Raw genomic sequence first — 19774 nt, forward strand, 5'->3', positions numbered from 1 at the left:
TGGTGTCTATTGCTTCTATGAATGAAATAAAAATCAAAGGCATGGATATAGTAGTGTGTACCTGGTTCCAAAAGGCATGGGAGGAGCAAGCACCATAGCGGAAATCTAGAAATCCCCAGAATCCAATGGACGAAGCGGTGCTTCGTGGTACTATTTCGGGGTGGCAAGCTATAATCTGCATTGGTACCCCTGGTACTCAAAAATTGATTTCTGCAGCACTCCATCATAATGCCTCTGTACAAAACAGATGAATACTTTAGTGGCCAAAAAATGGGTGTGAAATTTTACTTTGTTACCTAACACAATCAAGCAACAACTAAGGAATCTGTAGGCCAAAGCTTAATTGAACGGAAATGATGTGATCATAACTGAAATAGTAAATATAACAGAAAAGTTCAGAAACAACAGTGAAAGTTGTCAGCTCACTTATTGAGCTGCAGGTATCCAATCTATAACATACAAAAGAATGAAAGCAGAAGATTGCCATATTTGGTTACAGGGTTGTCTTCACAACGCACGAAGCATCATGTAAGGACTGGCCAATCTCATGAAGCATGAAGTCAATTGCGCCTGTAAATATTATTATGAACACCTGCACAATACAAAACCTAGGAGTATGTAATTGGTAGCAAACTAATTTGGTTTCTCTTATAGGCAAAAAAATTTTCAAATAAAGATCGCCACAATCTAGTTCTAAAGAAAAGCGCACGCACCTGCTACAGGTCGCCACCCACAGCAGCGGTCGTGAGCCGCTGTCAATCTACTGGCTACTGCAGCCTGCACGCCATGGCGTGTCCGCGAGCGAGGGAGTAGGAATCTAGGGGAGGAGCCACGAGAGGAAGTTGGGGAAGGTGATGGTGACGTACCGCTAGATACAACCGGTGAGCTTGGCCGTCGACGCTGCCGGCGAGGAAGCCGCTCCACCGTACCACGCGATGAGGAAGCCGCGGTCTTACCTAGCCTGCCCAGCATGCTTTGACGCTGGAGGAGAGGGAGGGAGAGAAGGGAAGGCCGCCCACGGGCGGCGACGTCGCCCGTCGCCCCAACTGTCGTCGCGTCGGGAGGAGAGACGGGGAGGAGAGACCAAGAGAAGGGTAAAAGGTTGGAGAGGGCTGAGATATTGGAAAAAGTCTACTTAACCCCTGACCTTTGGACCAGTGATGAACTTGGAGGATTGTAGGGAGAAGAACATGATGTGGATGTAGTGAAGAGTGGGATTGCTGGTTTAGATGGAAAGCTGAAGAAGCTTGTAGTCCTAGGTCAAGTTGGAGTTGTCTGTTGTGTGATTGTTACTGTGTTTGTTGTGGTTGGTGTCATCAGCATGATCCTGAAGTAGTATTAGGTATTGTAATGCAAATTTGGTGCAATGAACTCTGTTTGAATGAAATGGAATGTGTTCTGGTCATTGAAATCAGTTTGGCACATCGAATTGTGATGCATTGGTTTTGATTGAGTGAATACAATTCACAGATTTTTTATTGTAAAAAAACAAAAATTGACAGATTTTGGACAGCAACATTTGGCAAGGCAAGTTGAAAAGAAGATTGATTGATCTAGAGTTTGACAACAAGATCCAGTTACGTAGCTGCTATGCCCAAAAGCTTTCCTTATCTATTAAACTACTTGTCTATTCCTATCCTAGAACATTGCCATTTGTATGGCCAAAAGAGTGCCAGTTTCATGCACAAAAGAGTGGCATTTTCATGGCCAAAATAGTGGCATTTCTGTCCACTAGAGTTACAGTACTTAATTACAATCATAGGTGGCATTCAGTTGTCCACTAGTTGTTGTCACCAAACATAAGCCATCACAGCCTCCCTCTTCCCCTTGTAGATGTACCAGCTTGTCTTGGTGCAGAAAAAGGTTGTCTTGGAGCACCAAAAGGTTGCCTTGGAGCAGCTTGATGTCTTGGTCGAGCACCTTGGCTTGATGTAGCACCTTGGCTTGATGGTACCTATAAGAGCACAACAAGTGTTATGGCTGCCTTGAAACTGTATGCTTTAAGTATTACAATACCTTTTGTTTCTTTGTATTTCTGCTTGCTGTAGCATCAGTCTCAGCCTCTGCATTTTTCCTCTTCTCGGTCCTTGCTCTTCTAATGTGAGCATTTCCTTTGTTCCCAGCTTCTGGATTCTTTGGACACCTTCTTGAATTATGCCATGTTGTGCCACATATCCTACACCTCATCTTGATGCCCACCCTGCTGAGCTTTGTCCCCTTTGGTTCTTCACCTTGCTCCCTTCTTCTCTCTGTCTTTGGCCTACCAGGCTTCTTCACAAAGGCTGGGGGTTCTGGTCTTGGCATATTTGTTGTTGGCCAATTATCTAGGCCTTCAATTGGTTGCAGGACATGTGCATATGTCTTCTTGTAGGCATCTATGGTGTAGCAAGGAGCAATGTAGTCATCTAGTTTCTTTGAAGCTTTGTAAATGCAACTTATGGTGTGGCAGCAAGGTAACCCTGACAACTGCCAATAGCCACAAGTGCAAGTGCCCTTTACCATGTTCACTACATACTTTCTATCTTCCTTCTCCTATACCTCAAAACCATCAGCTCCATTCCACAAAACCAAACAACACCTAGATCTCTCAATGTTCAACTTCAGCTTTCTAAACACATTTGGACAAATAGTTCCTGGCCATTTTTCGACCCTTGATCTATTCTCTTGAATTCTGATCATGACCTTCTTCCTTATGGCTTCATTCATGGATATCACTGGGAAAAATCTAGCATCCATGATGCTGTTATTGAAACTTTCACAGATGTTGTTATCCACTGAGTCACAATTGGAGCCAATTCTGAAGAAAGCCCTACTCCAATGTTGTGGATGAGTTGACATCATGTCTTGTGCTCCCTCAGGAGTGTCTTTTGCTAGGTAGGCCCTGTACAAATTGAACAAAGTTCTAGAGGAGGCCTTTGCACACCTCCACCATTTCTTCTGCAGCTTTTTGTCAGTATACTTCTTCCTCTAGTTGGCATATATGTGTCTTGCACACATTCTATGCTCAGCATTTGGCACTAGCTCCTTCACAGCCTTCAACAAGCCCTTCTGCTGATCTGAGATCAACACCCAGTCTTGACCACCATTGCTGATATTGAGATCTTTCTGCAGCAAGCCAATAAACCAGTACCAAGTGTCATAGCTTTCTATTGGAACTGCTGCCCAGGCAATTGGATACATTTGATTATTTGCATCTCTTCCTATTGCACACAGCAAGTTACCATTATTGGCACCTTTGAACCAACATCCATCCAATCCTATGACCTTCCTACATCCAGCCAAGAAACCCTTTTTGCATGCATCAAAACATACATAGAATCTTTCAAAAACTTTCCTATCTTGCTCTTCTGGATCCAAACAAACAACAATAGTGCTCCCAGGGTTGGTATTCAGCAGCTCCATCTGGTAGTCATACACTCTAGTGTACTCTCCCCTCATCACATCTAATTCTTTATTAAGCACTATTGACTTAACTCTTTTGACCTTTGACCTTGACACATCAGGTAGAAAGTCCTTTTGAACTCTGTTTTGAATGTGAGCCACCTTCCATGTGGGGTTGTCCTTTATGTCCTGGTAGTAGTGTTTAGCAATCAGTGTAGAAGTGACAAGGTCATTATCCCTCCTTGGTGCACAAGTGTGAACATCATGAAAAGTGGCCACTTTGAACCATTCTGACTTGGTGGTAATGGAACCATATATCTTCCAATTGCAGCCTGGCCATGTACACATTGCCCTCACCTTTGCCTTTTCATCCTTATCAAATCTGAGATGCATGTGGGTCTTCAATCCATACTTTATTAGTGCCTTTTTGAACTACCTACTATCCCTGAAGCACATACCTAGAGAGAAAATAGGAACTGGAGCCTTACTGTCATACCTATTCTCTAGGCTCTTCCACCTAACAGTCTCACCTTCACTGTTATCTTCATAGGAGTACTCCTCACTTGAGTCTAGATAGGGACTACCAGGTTCATCCAGGTTTGGAACCTCATCAACCAAATCTTCAACCCTTATTAGATTGAGTTGAGAACCATGAATGCCAATCTTCTTTCCTTTTTCCTTCATTTTAACCTCATATGCAAACTTTTTCATCTCAATTGCTTCTTCATCATCAGCAGAGCTGTCCTCATCTGTAGGAAGCACATAATCTTCATCTGACTCATCTTCAGAGCTATCATCATATTCAGGCATTACTTGTTTTCCTTTGTCATATGCTCCTTCACAAATTCCTTTGTACTCCTGGTCTTGAAACTCATGAACAACTTCATCATCACTGACATATTGTGTTGCTTCATCAACTGCTGCCATAACATCATCTTCTATCTCATCAGCAGCAGCCTCATCATCCCCTGCCCATATTTCTTGATCATCAGCAGTAAGCTCCATACCCACGTCCTCTGTATACATGTCAACCCATTTACGAGGAGTGTGCTGCTCAAGAAGGACTTAACAGGAAGCATCATCTACCAACAAGACCAATCCATTCCTCATTTCCATGCCTGGCTTCAACCAGTACAGTCGTAGAATGTTGTCAGTTGGGAAATGATCGGCAAGATGGCCCTTGATCTCGAAATACGACAACTTGTCCACATCAATCTCAGATACTCCTAAATCTCCACCAACATAGGTCACATAACCATTGAGATTGACAAAGGAACCACCAAAATGAAATCGTATAGACAACTTGTCCTCACCGGCCATCCTGATAACCAATAACACAGTACACGATTACGCATGAAGTAAAATCACAACAGTGAGCAGTAGCCCAAAATCAAGAATCAAGAACCGCACCAAAACCCTAACCTCACAGACAATGAACCACTAAAATCGTGTACAGAAAAGAACACACATTGAGCCCTAAACCAACCTAAAAACACCTCTATTGCCATTACATCAATGATTCGAATCCAATCTAGGGCTAGTATGCCATTACCAAGAAAACACAGAAAACGGGAATACCCCAAAATGCTGACCAAATCGCTAATCTGAACACTGCAAGCAAGAAGGAGGGTGAGCAGCGAACACGCACCTAGAATTCGTTGACGAAGCCGATCACTGGAACCCACCGGCGTTCATCGCCCTCCGCGTCGTTGTGCGTCGAAAAGAAAGAAGAAAGAGCCGCGGGTAGGGCAGGGGAAGAGATAGGGGAGGGGGAGGCTTCTATGAGAAGGAATGCCCTGACGTGCGGGCCCCATCTTCTAATCCCATTCAGCAGGGCAGCCAAGCCTAACGTGGCCATCCACCTCCACGCTGGCTGCCAGATAGGCAAAACAGCCTTGCCAAACCACTCCAGGGGGTGTTTTGCACCATTCATCAAAGTTTAATGTGTAATATAGACGGTTTTGTAGTTCAGGGTGAAACTTAGACACTGGTCCAAAGGTCAGGGGGTTAAGTAGACTTTTTCCCTGAGATATTTGTCGAGCCGGTCAGCACTGCTTTTCCCCCCACCCCATGAACAGTAGTGTATGTTCCCCAAAGAACCAGGAGAGGGGCAACATGGTGTTGGATTAGTGTATTTGTAGAAAAATAGAGAGAGATGGATAGGAATAAACACATCATTAGTAATGGGGTGTGCTTAGTAATAGAACATCTAATAAATTATGTGAAGTAAAGACATCATCGACAATAGATTTATCGTCAGTAACAAATGCATGAAGTGTAGGAAGTAATGAAAACAAATGCAAACAAAACAACACATGCAGACAAGAATTGCCAAGATATAATGACATTGCCATCACAAAACCTCTCCAAATAGCAATATTCGTGGAGGGATGAAATAATTTATCACCACTGCACAATTCTATTGTCTCAGTCTAAAACAGTTCATCATCACACAATCCCAAAACCTCAGTAGATAATACGACATGAATATATCAGTTCTGCACTGCCTCCTAGGGGGAGGGGCCAAGATCCTCAATGAGGAGAGGGAGTTGAGGGAAAGAAGGGAAGGATGAGAATATGGTCCTTTTCTTTTTCTTCTTGTTCAGTCGTAAGGTCTAACATCAAGTTTTAAACCAGGCACCAGGAGTACCTTGTGCATGACAAATTTACCAAAGATTAGTCGATGGTATGCACCAATTATCTTCGCCAAACAAAAACTACATGAACTCTCAATCTCAAGATAAAAGTGTGTATGCAAAATCAGGGGCAGGAAAAAGGTAAAAAGATTCAGGAATCGAACCAGCTAACAAGAGACAAATAAACTGAACTTGAAAGCAGCAATAAATAGATGTTACATGGCTTTGTGAGGACATTCATTTTCTAGAAACATAAAACTACAATAGCTAACATTGAAGATGAGTAATTCAATAGCCTGAAACCGAGTGTGAACATTTTACTTTGCTACCCACTCAATCCAACATTTAAGAAATCTCTAGAATAAAGCTTAGTCAAAGGAGATGATGTAATGATTTTTTTCTATATATTTGGAGGATGATGATTCCAAGAACAACTCTAAAGAAACTATTTATATTTTTCTTAGCTTTGTTTATATTGCTAGATGCAAATCGGAGTAGATACAGGGAAAAATTTGTGCAGCATCCTCACCTATGCTGATGTTGTGGGCATTCCACCAAACAAATCATAGACAAACAGCAAAAAATCTTTCTTTGCTCTCGAAGCCAGTCACAAGACCTGCTGCAAAGAAACTGCTAGACTGCTAGTGCTGTAGCTACCATTGATATCTTGCAGTGGTAGATCGCACACACCTTTCTCTAGCAGCAAGGTGCAGGCATGGCATACTGCAATTGCTCTACGCTTGAGTAAACGGCGAGCAACAACACCTCCAGACCAGCCGACGATGCAGCAGCCCAGAGCTATCGTTGCTCTACGCCTATGCTAATCAACGGGCAACACATGACCACAGGGATGTAGTCATTGACACACATTGGTAGAGAAAGGCCATGTAGGCCTCCAAGCAGCACCAAGCACAGGTCTCCATAGCAGCAAGCACGCGTGGAGAAAAGAAAAAGGTGAGAGAGGGGAGACGATGACAAACAGTGGTGTGTGGCAAGGCGAGGAGATGCGGTGTTATAGGATGTACCCATGCTACATCCCTCGATGTCGGACGCCACGAGAGGACGCCAGCAAGCCAAATACCATGGAGGAACCAATGGATCCGATGATGGACACCCTAGATCCGCGTGCCTCCGACCCATCCACGCCGCTAGCCGGCCGGTGCATTGCAGCCTCGTCCTATACGTTTGGCTGCGCCACCGCGTAGGGAGAGAGAGGCAGAGAGAGGGAGGAAGGAGGTAGAGGGGGAGGAGGCTGCTGGTGCGTTGCAGTGCCGCCATTTCGAGAGGGAGAAGGAGGGAGAGGAGCGCTGCCACTTCGGGAGGGAGAGGGAGAGAGGAAGGGGAGGCACAGGGGGAGGAGAAGGAGGCGACGAGAAGCATCGAGAGAGAAGAAGACGTGTTTTTTACCGCAACAGTGAACCAGATGACGTGGCTGGCCTGAAGTGCCGGAGAATAACATAGCATTGAAGTAGGGAATACATATCCATCCTTGTTTCGCAGCGATTCCAACGAGGAGCCACAGAGCGTTACCAAATGGCACCGCTCCCCATGGCTTCCCGGGAAAATTGTACAATGCCTTATTGCCTCGCCCAACACCCTACTCTGCTATGTCCATTGTTGTCGCTTCCTTGTCCTCGTTGAGACCGAGGCCACAATCATCGTGGTTGCTGAGATCCAACCCACCGTTATTGAGAATGAGGACACTATACCCGAGCTTGTTGAGATCCATCTTGCTTTCACTGAGACCGAGACCGTTGAGCTTGCTAAGGCCGAGCACATGCCTCCTCCTTGTGTCGCCGCAACTTGCCCTCCTCTTCCTCTCCAGGGTTGAGGGCAGGAGCTATCATGGGAGCAATAAAGATCTAGAGAGAATGAGTTGAGAGCCTAGGTATGATTTCAGTTAGCCTAGCCACTGGCTCCAAATGCTCTTATATATATATGTCACACACATGTAAATAGATTGCTGAAAAAAACAATGCATGTATAAATTGTGAGTAACAGGAGTTTAGTTTCTTGTAAGGCTTTGTTTGGATATTCCCTGGTTCGAGGGGAACAAAGGCAATTGAGGGGATTATGATTTGTTCTGTAAAGCTGTGGTAGAAAATGCTATATGCTAATTTGTTGTAATAAAAAAACTTCTAAATAACTGATAGATTCGGCTGAAAGATGATGCCAAAACTCTATAGGCTCGCGTCTTACTTTTATTCTTTTTCGCGGTGGACATTTTGGTAGACTTGTGCCGAATCTGATTGTGAAGCCTGGTGAGTGGTGAGGTACAATGTCAGGCAACGTGGGCCGTCGTTCCACACACGCGCTTAAGTACGACAACACGCTCTCGTAAACCCCGAGACCTAGAACTGCCAAGAAATTCTGTTTAGAAAAGAAAAAGGCTTCATTACCCGACCAACAAGGTTACCTGATGTCGAGAGCCGGTGTCAAGTCAACTTGCCTGCGTTGGCCATAAATCTTTTTTTTTTTTTTTTTTTTTTTGCCTTGGATCCCTCTCAGCCTCTTTGGAGTAGCGCGTTGTTCAGTCACAGGAGTAAACGCGTAGAGGAAGGTTTGCAGAAATTTATATACTCCACAAGAGGTTATAAGCGACCGGTAAAATGTCGCTTTGTCAGTCAATATAATAGTCGTCCAGCTCGTGTTCGCCTTATATATGCCTGTAAGATTTGTCGCCAATTCGCACTGCACCTGGCCAGAGACACTCAAAACACAAACAAGCCAGTGCGAGCGAACTCAGCTGATCGAATCTTCTCCGTTCTTCGTTCCATCCATCCATGGCAATGGCAACCAAGAACATCATCGTCACTGGCAATACCGCCACCCCCACCGTCCACGCCAAGTGTTCAGGGCGAGAATCAGCCGCCGACGACCCAGCAGTGTCCCCGCCCTTCTCCGCGCAGCTCCGGCGCGTGTGCGGCCACTGCCTCCGCGCCGCCGCCGTGGCCGCCGTGGGCTACAGCTTCGCGGCCACGGCGTGGCGCGTGCGTCACGACACGCGGGACCTGGCCTTCGTCGCCGCCGCGGCCTCCCTCCTCGCCGCGCTCCTCGCGTGCCTCCGGCGCGCCGAGCGGCTCACGCCTGACTCGCCCGCAGCGGAGAGGCGCCGCGTGCAGGCCGCCGTGTGGGCGCTCTCCACCGCGCTCAGCTGCGCGTTCGCGTACCGCGTGGCCGCGGTCATGCCGCCGCCGCTGGCTGTCCTCGTCTGGTGCATGACCGCGCTCGTCGCCCTCGTCGGTTTGTATCTGCTTGTGCTCTGCAGAGACCAACAGTATCAGGCACTCACCGACGACGATGCCGCCGTCGCCGGCGACAGAAAGGAATCTGCCAAGATTAGTCCTAGTGATGAATTGGTCTAGCAATTAGCTAATAATTATTATACGTGAAATTTTACGATGCTTGGAAAAAATTAGAACCGTCCATTTGGATAGATCTGATGGTTGTAAATTAAGAAGAACCAATATAGAGGAACTTAAGCTGTGGGTCGGAACCTTAAATACGTGGGTCCGGAACTAGATTATGAATTATTTTCTAAATAAATTAAAGGGTACAATAGTACTTTCTGCCCTTATCTTCCATGTTCCGTTCGGTCAAAAAAAAAAATCTCCCCTGTTCCGGTACGCGTCCTTATCTGTCCCTGTCTCCTACGTGTAGCCGCAGCTCCTGCGTCCAAATCCTGCGACCCTGCCCTTGCAATGTAGCCATGTAGGTGTTCTATGCATGGTTCAATAGAGCGGTAACTATTGCAGGGAAATGGAAAATGCTACTGTTTGGTTCGGCTTTGGGAGCGTTGCCATTATTGACGGAAGACCATGGACGTGTTGAGCATGAAGATGAAGTGGTCTAGCTCCTTGTGAAGTGGAGTGTCATGAATGGCTGCGTCGTGCTGCTGGTGCCATCAGCTGCCGCTGCCGCGGTGCCCGAGTCTGCGGAGGACGCGGCCCGCAGATTTCTCCTCGTCGGCAGCGAACTGCAGCCTAAGGCAATGCCCGTTTCTCCACTCTGCCTCCCAGCCGCGTCCGACCTCGCCCTCCTGCTCCGCCTCTTGGCCGTCCGCGGTAACGACCTCGCCCTCCCGTCGCGCATCGTGGCCCTCCACGCCGGCGAGTAGGAAGGAGTTGCACAGACGAATGACACAATGGATATGTGGGAGCTCCGCAGATCGACATCGTCCCGGCGACAGCCCTTCCTCCGGCGCGGTAGCCCGGCCTGGTCCTCCCCTTCAATGGGGGCAGTCCTCTTCTTCTCCACGGCGCAGAGCGGTGCGATGGAGACAAAGAACTCCACGAAGCACTCTGTTCTTGCCTGTGTCGCTCGTAGTGGCGAGTCCCGTTCGGCACGGCGATCGCGCGACACAGGCAGCAGCGAGTCCCGTTTGTAGAATTGGATTAGGGAGGTGGAGACTGTGTTCAGGAGAGGAAAAGTACTAAACTGCTCTTAAACATAATTAATTAATTTTCTTAATTAATAGTTGCTGTAAATAATTTTTAACGAAAGAACCAGTGGTTCCTCCCAAGCACGGTAACAAAGCTCTTATTATACAAATGGATTTTTGGGTCTGCATATTGTACCACTATTTCTGAAAATGTCTTGGATTTTGGTACTGATTATTGGGCCTTGTTTAAATTCAAAATGTAGAATTTTTGAGGTGTTATATGGAATGTCAGAGAGTGTCCGAATAGTAATAATAAAGAAATTACAAAAGTTCTTAGGGTCTATTTAGATTTGAAATTTTTTGGTCCAAAGAGGAAATTTTTTGTGGAATTGGAGTCTAGGAACTAAACAGGGTCAAAAAAATTTGGAGCCAAAATTTTGGGCTGCAGGGTCTGCTACTGTGCACGCACTCCCATAGAAGTCCACCAATAACAACTACAATTGTATGCAGCCCAAGTTGTGTCAGAAAAAAATTTGCCAAACTAAACACCTAAAATTTTTTACGTGCGTCAGACTTCTAAGCTAAAGTTCTGACCACAAAAAATTTTACCACTTTGGTAAAAAAATTCAAATCTAATATGAGACGATGTAGCACCACATTGTCGAATCATGAACTAAAAGTCTTAAAAGATTTGTTTCACAAAATAGTTATAATCTATACAATTATTTTTTAATCTATATTTAATACTTTATGTATTTATCCAAACATCTAATAGACAAAGGACTCAGTGCCGCTGTTTCAAATGAACAGTGCTTCACATATCTTGTCAAGGCTTCGTATTGCCTGTGCACGTGGATTTATCCGCAAGCTCACAACTATATGCTACTTTATTTAAGCGTTTCCTTATATAAAAGTCAAGAAATAAATAAGGCTGCGTTCGGTTGGAGGGATTCATGTCCTCGAACCGTTTAAAATCCTTGTGCAATTTACATAGCGAATTCTGATGCCAGGAATAGACACTAAACGAACGCAGCCTAAACAAGTTATTTTGTTCTGGGCTTGGGCCTATTCTGGGGCCTTTGGGCCTTTCTAACTGCTGCTTTGATTTTTTTTTTTTAGCAATACTGCTGCTTAGATTTCCTATAGTAATTGAAACCCTAAAAGTTTGAAGGGGCGTCTCTCGTTATCTGTTGACAAATTTTATGTCAGATTTTTCATAAACTAGTGAAGATGCACATACGGCACGCATGTACTTTTTTAAAAATATATATTGTTTATAGTGAAGGTGTAACAAAGAAGTTTTAAGAAATCAATTTTTATATTTGAGCTCTTAGTTCTTGATCGAATGTAGCATGTTACTAATTCTTTTGAAACGTCTGTGTGAAAAAACAAAGTTTCATGTCTATAATGTAAATAAAATATCTTTTATAAGTGAAGTGTAACAAAGAAGTTTTAAGAAATCAATTTTTATATTTGAACTCTTAGTTCATTATCGAATCTAGCATGTTACTATTTCTTTTAAAAAGTCTATGTGGAAAACAAAGTTTCATATCTATAATGTAAATAAAATATCTTTTTATAGCAAAGGTGTAACAAAGAAGTTTAAAGAAATCAATTCTTATATTTGAGCTCATAGTCCTTGATCGAATCTAGCATGTTACTAATTCTTTTGATAAATCTATGTGAAAAACAAACTTTTAGAAAACCAGGGAATATATAACAATTTAAAATTGACTCTTTTTTTTTGCATTGCAGTCTGGGCTTAAAAAGCCTTTGAAAGCTTTCGTTGCACACGTATTTTAAGAAAAACTTATTAGTAGATGAATATGACAATAGTTTGTTTTATCCAAAATAACCTTATGAAGTTAGATAAGCAATATTAGATGAATATGACAATAGTATTTTTTTGTCCAAAGTAACCTTATGTGAATCAAGTTAGTAAGGAATATTATATATAGTTAATTAGTTAACGGTAACGCACGTGAGATTGAGTCTTACACAAGACGTACGTGAGATGACGTCAAATTGAGAAAACTAGGGAATATATAACTATTTGAATTTGGTTCTTTTTTGTATTGCAGTAGCCAAAAAAAGTCCGGGCTTAAAAATCCTTTGAAAGCTTTTGTTGCACACGTGTTTTTAAAAAAACTTATTAATTAGATGAATATGACAATAGTTTGTTTTATCCAAAATAACCTTATGAAATCAAGTTAGACAAGAAATATTAGATGACTGACAATAGTTGTTTTTGTCCAAAATAACCTTATGAAATCAAGTTAGATAAGGAATATTATATAGTTAGTTGTATATACATGAGACGTACGTGAGATTGAGAGTTGTATATACATGAGACGTACGTGAGATTGAGTCTTACGCGAGACGTACGTGAGTCTTACATCTTAGGCCTTGTTTAGTTTTTCCTCTAAAGTTTACTCCCTACCCCATCACATGTTTGGACACAAGTATGAAGTATTAAAAATAAACTAAAAAATAACTAATTGCACATATTACGATTATTTTGCGAGACAAATCTTTTAAGCCTAATTAGGCCATGATTTGACAATATGGTGCTACAATAAAGCTACAATAAACATGTGTGCTAATGATAAATTAATTAGACTTAATAAATTTATCTCGCGTACTGAGAACTTCTGTAATTTGTTTTATTATTACTATTTGAAGACTCGATATGACACCTCATGTGATAACTGATGTGACACCCCTAAAGTTTACACCCTGATTTTAAACAAGGCTTTACATCTAAGATAAGGGCTCATATAGCACAACGTCTACATCAAAAGGTTATCATTGAAGAGCCCCCTCAAAATAAAACTCGCTCTTTTATGGTGTGATGATGATGATAATGATATGACCCACTAGACACTTGTAGCACAATTTTAAAGCATAATCAAATGTATACAAATCTGACAAATTTAGTACCAAAAAAATCTATCAACAAATAAATAGCAAAAGTCAAATTTAAAATGATTATCATCAATAATTGCCAATTTATTGGTGTTAACCGTAAATTTTTATTTCACTCAAAAAACTGTGAATTTTTAAAATATGTCTCAGCGAGCCCGTGTGCTGAGTGGTGTTGTTTTTGTTCGGACGTTTATTTATGATGAAATATTTACCTGTACTCAAAATAATGTGTCTTTTTCTGTGACTCTTTTTCTAAACTTTACTTGTGAGACCCGAAAAAAAATTCTTACCTGTATTGTCTTGTCTTCTATCATTTTTTATATTGAACTGTGTTAAATCAAATGTAAAATAACAATTTAACCCCAGACAAAAAATAAAGTGTAGAATTTAATTTGTCTGTTTTAGATTTAGAGTAATATTGCTCAAATAAGGTCACACATAAAGTTTGTCATTTTCTATGCGTATGAGCTATTTTCTTCGTGGGCCTTTGCCTCCGTTGTGCGCGGTACATCTCAACATCTGAACATACTATATGTTGATTTTCTGTAAGAAAAAAATACAACTAAATAGTTAGCAGATTTGGCAGTTAAGCTCAAGCGAATAGACCGCAGAGCGTTTCGGGCTCGCGGTTGTCTTGCTGGTGTCGGACGTATTTCTGTGTAGCACATAAATCTCACCTTATATTAGGCGCTAGTTCTCTCTAAAAATACTCCTTATATTTTTTTGAAAAAAGGAATTATTAGTATTCTGGCTTCTGCATCGACTAATACATATGGCTGTTCATTATACAAATAAGCATCACATAATTCAAGGAATCTCAAAAATACCCCTTATACTAGGTGCTAAAAAAATGAATGTATGAGTTCGTGCCAAGCGAGACAAGTTTCTGCGAAGGGCAATCCAAAGAGACGCATTGGTGTTCCATACTCATTTGGTCCCTTCTTAATAACCGTTCTCATATATGGAAGAGTCAAACCTATTTAATTTTAACCAAATATATACAAGAGATTATTGATATTTGTAATACGTAATAGTACCATTAGATTAATTATTATAAATGTATTTTTGTAATACACTTATGTGAAGATACAAATATTAATTAGTAATTTATCTTTTTATATATCTAGTCAAATTTAAAAAAATTTAACTATCACAAAAATCTAGGTGGCTTCTTTTGAGGCAGCCTTCACGTTGGCTTGCGGTTGCCAGACACGCTTAAAAATCTATGTAGCTTTGCGGTTGTCACCATGCCACCTCACGGATCTGTTCAACCTGTTTTTTTCTCCGAAAGGGTTAGAAGAGATAGCTCATACAATACTTTATTTACCAACATTTTGTCCTAGGCCTTGTTTAGTGTTTTTAGTTACTGTAGCATTTCGTTTTTATTTGACAAACATTGTCCAATCACGGAGTAATTAGGCTCAAAAGATTTATCTCACAAATTACACATAAAGTGTGCAGTTAGTTTTTATTTTCATTTATATTTAATGTTCCATGCATGCGACCAAAAATTCGATGTGACGAGAAATCTTGAAAATTATTGCGAACTAAACAAGGCCCTAGTTGTATGATAGAAAGTCCTTTTCCCCTTGCTCATTGCTATTTAGGCCTTGTTTAGTTTGCAAAATTTTTGGTTTTTGGCTACTGTAGCACTTTCGTTTTTATTTGACAAACATTGTCCAATCACGGAGTAACTAAGCTCAAAAGATTCATCTCACCAATTACAGGTAAACTGTGTAATTAGTTTTTATTTTCATCTATATTTAATACTCTATACATACGACTAAAGATTCGATGTGACAGGAAATTTTGAAAATTTTTGCGAGGCCTTATTTGTGGTATTGTTCGTCTTTCTTGTCTTATTTTCAGCTAGGTATCCTTGCACGGTCAACTAGGTCCCAAACTTAATCCAACATGTTCGATGAAGTTAAGCGTCTTATCATTTGATGGACACATGCACTAAAAGAACAATGACATTAATTCTAAAAAAAATCTATAATTAACTCTTGAAAGAATAAATTTAGTAAAATACGAGTCAAATCTCTGAGCCTTGCCCATTTTTTTTTTCTGGTGATAGTGACCGGTCTAACACGGTTGAGCGGGTACGGATAGTGACTGCCTGGGAAATTTTCCATCCAGCATCAGAAGCCGCGCTACGCAACCACTGAAGTTTCAGTCAAACTGATGAAATCAACCACCCCTCACCTTACCACCGAGATAACCGCTAGTTTGCTACCAATGCTGATTGTTTAATTTGTTGCAGGACCAAGAGATTATCGTTGTCCTCTCCACGCGTCTTGGATGATTTATATACACTACTACTTTTGCCCGGAAAGAATCTGCACGGTGTTGCCTTGCCTTGGTAGCTCTTTGTCTTCCTCTTGTTGAGCCGAACGCGGCGCTCGCTCTAGATCGTACCTTTTCGTTCGGTGAAGGTACGGTGTTGCTCCTGGTACCGACGAACGAGTCTTGCTAAGTAATTCCGGAGAAATTGATGGGATTGTTGACAGACTACATCCAAAACAGCGGCGTGAACAATCTCCTATAACTTAACTAGGCACACCATGAACGCAGACGCAGCATACAATACATCCACCACTAACTTGAAACAACGACACACACCAGTACGTCCACTGAGGCTCCGAGCGAGCTCCAGTTTCTTTTTCTTCCGGCTGCAGCCGGCGCCGCCTTGCAGTCGGCGGAGCCAGCAACCGAGAAGTCGCCCGCCACCGCCAGGAGCTCGGTACTCGCCCTCGTGTGCCTGCTCCGCTTCGGCGTCATCGCGTTCATGGCCATTGGCCAGCAGCATCGCCCCATCGGTGTGGCGAGCGTGCAGCGACCAGTGGGAATGGGAACTGGCCCTCGTCGCCGGGCCCTGCGTGCTCCTCGCCGCAATCTTCGTGTGCCTCCACCGCGCCGAGCGGCTCACGCCGGACTCGCCACCCGGGGAGAGGTGGCGCCTGCATGTCGCCGCCTGGGTTCTGGCCACCGGCATCTTCTGCCTGGTGGTACCGGACGACGACGTCGTCGCGGGGCATGCCCGCAGCAATAATGGTGGTCGTCCTCTGACCTCTGGTGCATGACGTCGTTCGTCGTGGCCGTGGGCTTCTACATGCTAGTGCTCTACAAAGACCAATTGTACCAAAGCGTGGACGAGGTCGACACGGATGCTGCCGGCGATGGCAAGACCTTCAATGATAGGTTTCTTACAAATTGGTGTAGCAAGGCTAGTCTCAATGATAGGTTTCTGGCCACTAGACTATTTTTTTTTTGACGAAAACCATTAAAACATGACTGCTATGGGTCAAAGTTGTCAAAAGGGAATAGTTTCTGTAAAGTGTAACCAAAGCTACGGGTAAACAGTGTCTGTGTTTCATGCCGGATGGGCGGATGCCTACTAATAGAGGTTGCTTCACGAGCTCTGTTGCATATATATACGAGAGACACTGCACACCAGTTCTTCGTGGAGACAGTCCTCAGTGCACGCAGCTCTCAGTCACCCACAAGAATACATGGATAATAAGACGGGCAGCATCATCGCCAATGTTGCCAACCCCACCGCCGATCCCTACGCGCAGCCGGCGGAGGCAGCAGCAGCGAAAGAAGTCACCGGCTAGGTGCGCGCTGCTGGTTCTCGTGCCCCTGCTCCGCGTCGGCGTGGTCGCGCTCATGGCCATCAGCATCGCGCCGGTCGGCGTGGCGAGCGCGCGCGGAGACCCGTGTGAGTTGGCCTTCGTCGCCAGGGCCAGTGCGCTCCTCGCCGTGATCTTGGTGTGCCTCCACCGCGCCGAGCGCGGCTCACGCCGGAGTCGCCTCCGCGGGGAGCGGTGGCGCCTGCAGGTCGCCGTCTGGGCTCTGTCCACCGCCATGATGAGCTGCGCGCGTGTTGGCGTACCGAGTATCGCTGGCCATGCCGGCCGCATTGGTGACCGTCGTATGGTGCATGACGTCTCGTTTGTCGTGGTCGTCGGCTTCTATGTGCTTGTGCATCCACACCACAACCTACATTCCCTGCAGGTTGCAGCGTGTTGCTCTTTATTGGTGGAGTTTAATCCAATCCAGATGCTTTGCTTCCAAGGCAACGCCGAGATATGCCGATCCAAGGCCATGTCACTGGTGCCGGCCACGAGTGGAGTGGGGCGGTCGATTCCGTGGCCATCGCCGGAGATGGCAAGGACCAGGTCGTCGTCATCGGTGAGAGGCGTTGACTCCAAGGCTCATCAGCAACCTTCGCAAGAAGATGAGTGGGCGCCCATGATCGCAGCAGCCATCACATCGTGCAACAGTACCCCTACCGTACCCGCCGCCGGCCTGCCTATCGGCGTCGTGTACGACCAGTACCCGCGGTTGGGCACCTGCTCCGTAATGTAGACATGGCTGGGCACCAGGCGCTCTGTCTATATAGTTTTTTTGGGGGAAAAAGGGTGTGCAATGGCAATGCAGGCCGGTGTAGTTTGTATACGAAATGCTTCCCTTCTTTTTGAGAGGTATATACGGAGTATATTATGTTCTATGCGACTCATTACAGTTGATCGATCCATTCATCAGAAGGCGACTTCGTGGCTGTTGGTGATGCTTGCTTCCATGGACCGGTGGAAAACTGCAAAGTGCAAACATACCTGCTGGTTCCATCCTCATACATGCCATTATGCCAACAGAAACAAGTTGGCTCAAACAAGTTTCCCTATAAGTACCTTAGAAAATCTCTCATTCTCATAAATCTTCGAGGCCACTCTAGCAAATTAGAAGCTGATACTACCCGAAACGGCTTTTTCGCCGAGTGTCCGATAGTTTGCCTAGTATATTCTATTGGGCACTCAGCAAAGAGGCAGTTTGCCTAGTGCCCCACTAGGCAAACAAAAACACTCGGTAAAGAGCAAGTTTACCGATTGTCACTAACAAGACACTAGACAGACTACTAATTTGCCTAGTGCCACAGGAGTACACTAGGCAAAGTGTCCAATTTGCTGAGTGTCGAGGATGAGACACTCGGCAAACATGCACAATGGCTAACGGCTGCTAGCAACAATGACTATTTGTCGAGTGTCCTCCGTTGACACCGCACTTAGCACTCGGCAAATCGGCAAATTGCGGCACTCGGTAAAGTGATCATTTTGCCAAGTGTTTTATTTTGACACTAGGCAAACTATTTATTTTTTCTCCCTTCAGCCCTAAACTTTTTCTTCTCTCCCCATACAGTATATGGTAGTCCATGTTAAAACTTGGTACATTTATGGTGTTTTTTGGTATATTTAGTTAATTGATTTCATTTAAGGATTTTTTTGGGAATAACTCAAAATTTGAACTGCAAGTGATTCGAATAATAAAATTAAATAAATGGAAAAATGATATTGATGTTACTGAGTCTAATGTGAGACCGTATCCAAAAATTCGATTATCTTATTCACGCAACATGACCACAAACGTGTAGCTCAATACTCGGAAAATTCTAAAAAAAAGCAAACAAATATGTAGTATATGCACAAGACGAGGGTGAAAGAAATCTTTCCCACTAAAGGATGTGGTAAAGTGCTCCTTTCGCCAACAAATATGTCTTGGTGGGACAGGGCGAGCTTCTTCATACTTTGGTTCCTGAGTTAAGCATGGTCTTTCAGAGTTGCTGCGAGCAATCTTCTCGTTACCAACCATCTACGGAATTAGAACGAGAGGAATTTAGAATAGAAGCAATAATTTTACAACAGAATTAGATGGTAGAAGCATAAGAATTTTAGCAAATAGCAAGCTTGAGATAGTAAGCATGAATGTAGTGAAGCAAAGATGACTAAAACGACCATTACTATCTAGGCTTGCGTCCTGCAGTCAGCATTGCTCTGATACCACTGTGTAGCACCCGATTTTAAGAACAAAACCAGATACATACCATATGTGAGCCCAGGAAGTCAAATCTCACATATAGCCACAAATAAGGGGTAATATCAATAGTCAATGCTTATATAACGAACTTAATATAAAAGATATAACCTTAGATAGCAAATAGTGGAAAGACACTCTGTTCTTCAGGCGAAAGCTCCAAATCCACAGGGACAACTGACTGGTTGAGCACAAGCCTAAACTCTTCTCCAAACTTGCAATCTGGTACCCATATGGGATTTTTATCCAAATAAAATGTAAAGGCAAGCGTAAGTACATCTCGTACTCAGCAAGAATAACATAGGGTTCATGAGGCTCAAAGGCTAGACACTGGTTTAACTGCATGTAGCTTTTAGTTGTCACAATTTTAGCATATGAGTAGCATCAAGTTGTCAAGTCCCGAAGTAAACTCATGATCAAGTAAAGTGAATAAAGAATAGCATAAACAACATATTAACAATAATAACATTAACGATTTGCCATTAGTGATCATTTATTCTGTATTGGTCCAAGGCCGCTCGTGACCGTGAGCACGGCTGATATATCAGTTTTACACTCTGCAGAGGTTGTACACTTTCAC

The 19774-nt window shown here is 43.5% G+C and overlaps 1 protein-coding gene across 2 annotated transcripts; it reads left to right on the top strand.

Moving 5' to 3' along the window:
- Positions 8543-10754, top strand: LOC8064202. 2 transcript variants are annotated; one of them, XM_021448082.1, is made up of 2 exons: positions 8543-9405; positions 10566-10754. In XM_021448082.1, the coding sequence occupies exon 1, from the start codon at positions 8801-8803 to the stop codon at positions 9380-9382; it is 582 nt and encodes a 193-aa protein (XP_021303757.1). In that variant the 5' UTR covers positions 8543-8800; the 3' UTR covers positions 9383-9405; positions 10566-10754. The 2 variants fall into 2 exon arrangements, with proteins under 2 accessions (XP_021303757.1, XP_002439387.1); XM_002439342.2 differs by having other exon boundaries at positions 8543-9396; positions 10557-10754.

Source organism: Sorghum bicolor, chromosome 9 (genome assembly GCF_000003195.3).
Source record: "Sorghum bicolor cultivar BTx623 chromosome 9, Sorghum_bicolor_NCBIv3, whole genome shotgun sequence".
Taxonomy (NCBI): domain Eukaryota; kingdom Viridiplantae; phylum Streptophyta; class Magnoliopsida; order Poales; family Poaceae; genus Sorghum; species Sorghum bicolor.

Coding starts and splice junctions, on each gene's coding strand:
- LOC8064202 (XM_021448082.1), top strand. CDS start 8,801: ATGGCAATGGCAACCAAGAACATCATCGTCACTGGCAATACCGCCACC.